Below are 7500 nucleotides of genomic sequence, written 5' to 3'. Positions count from 1 at the left end.
GTTACTTTCCCTCATCCACCCATATTGGCTTTTTCATCAAAAAAAGTGAGGGGGCAAAATAATCATCATAGCTTACACTGTTGGAAGCTTCTCACAAAGTAAAGGGGCAGAAGGAGAGGAATAAGGCAAAAGGAAGGGATGAGGGAAAGGGTACTGGGAGACCTAAGAGGTATCCCTGTATGTCTGTGCGCAAGCTCTTCCTCAGAGGGAGGGGAATGGAGAAAGGGCTAGGGTCAGGGTATGGGGAGGCAGAGGGAGTATCCCCATGTGACCTTGCGCTGGCTCTTCCTCAGATGGGGATGACACGCCCTCCACTCCCGGTCCCGCCACATGTCCCGCTCCCGAGGCCGCCGCGCCGGAACCCGTTCCTGCCGTTCCCGCTCGTCGCACCTACACCCGGGACTTCCTTGTGAAGTGTGCCGCCTCTCCCCTAAGCCGCCTCACCCCAAACAACTGGTCGCAAGTGGTGCGGCAATCGCCCTTGGTCCTCAAGAAGGTGCAGTGTTGCTAGCCTCATGTCACACGTATATAACAACCCCTACACTCAATGCCCATTACTAACATCATTCCCTGAGTGTCACTTCTCCCTTAGGGGTGGATAGAAGAAGCTGAACTTCGGTATTATAACACCCAGCCAATGGGATTGGATGGGCACGTGCTTGTGTGTTTGAGTATTGTTGTTGGCGGTGGTGAAGTAGATGTACAGTACATGTAGTGGTGTGTATTCTCAAAGCAGAACAAGTTGGAGTATGCTTTGTTATTATGATCCATATGAACAGTACGTATGCAATAAATAATGCATATGCAAATATATATACAAATACGTGTGTGTGTGTGTGTCTGTGTGTGTGTATGTGTTTGTGTGTCTGTGTGTCTGTGTGTTTACGCATATATGTGTACATGTATGTATAAGTATGTATATATATATATATATATATATATATATATATATATATATATATATATATATATATATATATATATATATATATATATATATATGTATATTATATATACATATATTTTATATATGTATTATATATATATGAATACATATGTGTATATATATATATATATATATATATATATATATATATATATATATATATATATATATATATATATATATATATATATATATATATATACATACACACACATGTATGTATGTATGTATGTATGTATATGTTTCTGCCTATATGTATGTATAGATATATGTATGTATATATATATATATATATATATATATATATATATATATATATATATATATATATATATATATATATATATATATATATATCTGTATATCTGTATATGTATATGTATGTATATGGATATGGCATGTATACACCTAGATATGCAGATAACAAGCTAATACTTTTTTCAAGTACTGTACTGCCTTACGTATTGTTCATATAGATGGTTAATACCAACTATATATTCAGCCTGAGAATCTCTTCTTAATAAAACTGTAGTGTATGTAAACCATATACACATATGCAGTCCACCTCAAAATGTATAGAATAATAAGAGAAAGACTCTCAGGTTGAATAAAAAACATTGTTGATATTATAGTACTAACCTTTATAGATTTATGATGCATGGAAGATTAATATGACATCATTTGACAGATGCTTATGTATAGTTTAGAACAGTAACATGCAGTATGTGATATGTGGAATAAAGATGTTGAAAAGCTGTGCATGAAGATAAGAGATTAATGTTTATACAAAAAACAGGTGCTTTTATTTCATCATGAAAATACCTTCTGATAAATGAATGGTAAAAAGATCTATTTTAAAGCATGGGACCAGAATGTTTGTAATACAAGTGTTGATTTATGAATAACAAACATCAATCCATATTTTCTAATGTAAATTTTCCTATAAATACTCGTAAATGGTAAGACAGCATGTTCATATATTTATAAATGAAAATGATATTTGAATAGAAGTTATTTTCAGAAAGATTATACTCAATGAAAAACCCAGTGATATCAAAGGAATATGGTGCCCAGGATAGAATTATATTAATTAGGATTGGTATATGTTTTCATGGTATATAACTGTATTCCATGTGCAATGGAAACAGCCTCATCCTCAGAAACTGTATAACATAGTATTATGACTCAGATTGAGAATTATTTCAAAAGTGCATTACTCAAGTTTTTTGTCCCCCCCCCTCATAATGAGGAAAGTGAGAAGAGCACCATGTAGATTAAATACGAAGTAAAAATTATTACACAGGACTTACAGATAGGGAATATTCTTTTTTTTTTATAGAAATGTAGAAAACTATTTTTAGGTAGAACTTCTTATAACTATGAAGTACATATGGGATATTTTATTACTATGAATCTTCATTTGGGATGTTTTTTAACTATGAGGTATTTATATGGGATATGGGAAGAGAAATAGATTTTCATGTTCTGGTTTGCAGTGCTGTGCAACTTGCAACAAAAGCATACATTGTGTCCGAAAACCCCTTGTTTCATGCACGATAATAGTTTTGTAATTAACTCAAGTATCAATCTTCAGTGCACGTTCATTTATTTGTTAATTACTCTTCTAACTGTTTCTTTGTTGATATCTAATTAACTTGTTATTTAAAGAGACTTACCAAAGATTTTTTGTTTTAAGTGTTTTCCCTTAATATTTTTGTTCGAAGTGTTTCCCTTAAACATGATGTTTTTAAGCTTGAAGTGGCTTGTGTCTGTATGGCAGCATCTTACGACATAGGGTATCTTCCCTGTGAATATATTTAGTAAAAATCTCTAGTTGTATCATTTACCTTTTGAGTAGGAAGAAGAAATGTAACTTAGTTTTCCAGTAGTTGTAGATTTGGGAAATGTAATTAAGGATTTTAGGAGTAAGAAGCATGTATATACGAAGACACACACACACACACACACTCACACACACTCACACACACTCACACTCACACACACACACACACACACACACACACACACACACACACACACATACACACATACACACATACACACATACACACAAACACACACACACACACCACACCACACCATACCACACACACAGACATATATGTGTGTGAAAGTGTGTGTGCATGTAAGTATTAATATATAATATTTATGTATCATTTTATCATTGTATATATTTTGATTATGTATTTTGAATGTACTGTGAAAGCTCATGATGTTCAGAAATATTTCTATGTAATTAACTCAAATGTTGTATATATAATATTAATCACTATTAATTTTGTATTTCTCTTAAATTAACTTTCATGGAAATATTTTCTTTCATGACTTTCTTTCTGTATCATTTTATTTTATTTATCACTTACCTATCCTCAGCCATTTATCCTTCATAAGTCTATTCCTCTTCCCTTATCCTAGACTCACAGGACAAAATATTTTTGTACCATTTGAAAAAAAGGAAAAAAAAAATGTCCTGATTCCCTCCCACCCATAAGGGATTCCAGATACTGCACGCATTTTAGGTGAAGGACTTGTGTCGTTGCACTATTTCTATGTGGTAATTGGTAGCACGTTGGTCTTTCCGTCCACAGAGCTGGCAGTATCAAGCAGGTGTGGTAGCGACACTGAATGAACAGGGAGACGCAGCCCTTAATGCAGTGCCTACGTACCTCCAGGTATGGGGTTCTTGCTTCTCTCAGTGAAAATGAGGGATTGTTTTTCTTCTCATTATTATTCATACTATTGACATTAGCCTATAGGAACAAATTTTATGCTGAGAATTACATCTGAAAATTTAATACAACCTATATTGTTATATACCTCACATCTCACACCCCACATCCCATTTCCTGCAGGCAAGTGACCTGGAGGACGCGGCAGCCTTGGCCAAGAGGGAACTGCGCTGGACCCTGGTCAGAACAATGTCCACCACTGAGGAAGATGATAATGGAAATAACAGCACCTCTTAGAAGAATGGTTGTGAAGTTTGTATATTAAATAACAGTGGAAGGAATTTTATGATGTTGCGTTAATATTAATTGTGTTTTTATAAACAGATATATATGTATACATGTAAGGATTATCATGTGAAGTTGTCTTTTTGATACATGTTTCTTTGTCTCTTTGTCTTTTGTGGCATTTGACTTGATGTCAAATGCATTTTTGTTTTTTTTTACAGATCTGTTGATGTTAGATGATATGTATTGTAACAGAACTTGCCTTTTGTTTTTTATTCAATAACGTACACAAATGATCTAAAATTCAGCTACATTATCAAGCCAGAAATGTAACACACCACTATAGTCAACATATACCACAGGTTGAGACTTTTAGTATAAAATAAAACAAAGTGAAATTAATTGAACCACAAATCCATAGAAAATTACCTTCAGCATATTCACCACAAAAAAGCAGCCATAACTGATTGTCATTGGCTGGCTTTCCCCTTGAATCTCATGTGTCTGGGCTTGAAAAGGGTCAGGGATCCAATTCAGAGCCTAGTTACATACTCAGTATTTCATAGCTATTTATGAGGGATTTACATAAAGTATATATATTTATATCATGTCCTTTTTTCTGTTTGGTGGATATGTTGAAGCTAATATGATATTGGGAATGGCTGATATTGTATGATAAATAAGCGGCTGTTTGTGTATGGTAAATAAGATATTTTTTGTTACAAAATTAGGATAACATGTACTGAGACCCAATAATAAATGCTGTTGCAAACATTCTCCAGCATTATGGTTGATAATATTTATTGACGCAGTGGGTTTTTAGCTTAAGGATATTTGATACATTGTTTTAATGGTGATAAACGTGATGTTTTTAAAAGAATATTCACCACTAAAATGAGTTTTGTCTTTAGAAATTATACAGTGTAATGAGTTTCCATTTCATTATTGTCTACAAAAAAAGATGTGAATAACATCTTTAGATTTTTAGTTGCTATGAATATGAAAATCATATATTTATATATACATATTCTTCCTATTCATGGAGGTATTTAAAGTAATTGCAAAATACAAAGTAGATGCATTGGTTCTCACATGAACACGATTTGGTAAGACTATACAAAAATGTGCCTTTTGTATTCTATAAGAAGTTTCTTTTTTTTCTTTTTTAACAAGCAAGAAATAGTAATTAAATCTTCGTCTTTAGATCAAATGATGTAACTTCTGATCATTAGAAATAAGTGATAGTAGTGAGTCGACTATTAATGTTTAGAAAAGAATGTTTCCTAGTGCTTGCATCTTTCGCATTCTTTTTTGGTTTCATTTTGTTATTAGAAACCCCATTTTTGTTGGTTTCTTTTGTTGATTCATGTCTTATTTTTTTCTACTATATAGAAGAAGTTAAAATTCTCTATTGCTCTCTCTCTTTAATTTATCTCAAAGAAAAAAAATATAATGCATTTTTTTGTGTATTCATTCTCCTGGGTCGAAGGTGTTTATTCTAGTCTCTTCAGAGGAACTTGTTTATTTTTGTTAAAACCTTTTTTTTGTAGTTTGTTATTTGTTATTAGTAGAAATGCTCCCATATCCACTATACTTTATAATCGACAACGAATAAAGGATAAGTTAATATTTTTGTCTTTTGGATTTGGTAAACCTTTTTCTTTATTTTCCCAAGCAACTACAATATTCTCAGGGTCATCTGAATGTGAAAAAAAGGAAAACTGAAATACATGATATTCTAATACAAAACAAATGATAAGAAAAGAAAAGAGTATTGAAGAAAAGAAAAAGAAAAAAATTATGTGGTCTAAATTACCAACTCAGAAAACTATATGGAATTCTTATAAATATTATATGAAATTTAACCACACAGTAATGGTGACAGCTATAACCATCATGATGTAACAGCTTATGACATGACTCACAGTGGATGGGCCGGCTGTTTCACAGCTTAGGCCTAGCCACAAAGTGTACACTGTTCTGTAATATTACATCACAAATAAATTGGGCGCTGTCACAATAGGGTTATTAATACTTAATACTAAGTATGCATCACAAAATAGTCTTAAAAATGGTCCTATATGATGAATTCAATTCAAAGATGGGTGTGAAATTTTTCATAAGAAATGTATCAAGAAAGAAAGAAAGAAAGAAGAAAAATGCAGACAGCTGCCTGAGAGAAAAATTAGAAGCCAGGGAATGCATTTGTCCCATTTCCTACACTTTTAACTGCATCCTACTTCAGACTGCAACCAAGGCCAAATAAACAAACAACTATTTATCACACAAACAGAGCAGGTTTGCCTGTGCATGGAATGAATACTTACCACCCAGCATTTGGGCCTAGTTTGCCATGTGATTAGATGTCATGTGGCATGTATGGGTTAATCAAATGCACCCACCAAGGAAACAAAAAGCATTCATGAAGAATTGACAATTTGTATATTGAGTCTTCAAACACCTTGATATTGTCATTAGCTAGGGGACAAGATTTGCAGGTTGATAATTGTTCTCATTTTTAATTTTTTCAGTTAAGATCTGAGGGTGCTTCTTGGCCAGTTGAGGTTTTGGGTATTAATAATCTGCAACATCATTTTGCCTTATGACAAGGAAGTCTATGTTATATATGCCAATTTGAAAATATGTTTCTTCATAAAATACATTCTAGCCCATCCTATTATCTGCAACTTTATCTTTCCATGATTTTTTTGCTTTTGCTTTAATTTCCTTTTACTAAAGTGAGCAACAGTAAACAGACAATGAATATCATGGTTTGTCCTTGTAATGTCTTCTTTTGTATAATGCATTTCCAGCCTATGTACCATAAATTCAGGCATTTTTAGATACATATCTAATGAAAAATATTTAAAAATTGAGAATTTCAATTCTAGGATAGAAAATACTTCAGTCTTCAGTCTTAAGCATTAAGACCTTTGTTGTGGATGGCATCAGGTATGCTATGGTTGCACTGGATCAAGTTGTAGGTGGCAATACATCATGACACAGTCTGTGTCATTAACTCATCAAAGGGAGCTTATCTTTCTATTATAGAAGTAGTGTTATTTATCTGGTATTATGATTAGATACAGGGACCTGTCTTACAACTGTATTGCTGCTATATTAAGTACAACTGCATACATTTCTGACTTCCACTCACTAAATTACATTTTGGTCATTTTGAGAAAATTGCTTGAAAAGTTTGATTGCTAATTGTGCATTTGCTTATAACTGAATATTTCAGGTTAGAGTTCAGAATGTTCCAGTGTCCTCAATACTTGACAATTTCTGAGCCTTATTGTGTTTTCATTATTCAAATGTAACAAATGGAACCTTGTAGCTTTGAAAGTTAAAATGCAATTTACACAGTTCTATTTGATTTGACAAAGTTTTAAAAAGAGTAATGGAACAATAAAACTAAGTAAATAAACCTTCTTTGTAATTATTGCTACCGGTACCAAATTGCAATAACAGTACATCACTGCTGCTTAAAACCAGACAAAAAGTTTTGTGGTCCTGACTCACAGAGATATTGGCTACACTGATAGAACATGCTTTTCAATGCAAAGTAGCTCACAGAGT

At 33.0% G+C, this 7500-nt stretch overlaps 1 protein-coding gene across 12 annotated transcripts in view; it reads left to right on the top strand.

The window, feature by feature from the left end:
- Positions 1 to 5550, top strand: part of mxt (Eukaryotic translation initiation factor mextil) — a 64973-nt gene extending 59423 nt beyond the window's left edge. For 9 of the 12 annotated variants that reach the window (XM_070121101.1, XM_070121104.1, XM_070121102.1 and 6 more), the window contains 3 exons: positions 294 to 496; positions 3556 to 3639; positions 3820 to 5550. In XM_070121101.1, coding sequence (XP_069977202.1) covers positions 294 to 496; positions 3556 to 3639; positions 3820 to 3933 — 401 coding nt within the window. In that variant the 3' untranslated portion in view covers positions 3934 to 5550. The remainder of the gene's footprint in view (positions 1 to 293; positions 497 to 3555; positions 3640 to 3819) is intronic. The other 3 variants (XM_070121109.1, XM_070121107.1, XM_070121108.1) reach the window with 1 other exon arrangement.
- The last annotated feature ends 1950 nt before the right edge of the window (positions 5551 to 7500 follow it).

This window comes from Penaeus vannamei, chromosome 4 (assembly GCF_042767895.1).
Source record: "Penaeus vannamei isolate JL-2024 chromosome 4, ASM4276789v1, whole genome shotgun sequence".
Taxonomy (NCBI): Eukaryota; Metazoa; Arthropoda; class Malacostraca; order Decapoda; family Penaeidae; genus Penaeus; species Penaeus vannamei.
Note: the sequence above shows the minus strand (reverse complement) of the source record. Positions and strands in the feature narration are given on the sequence as shown.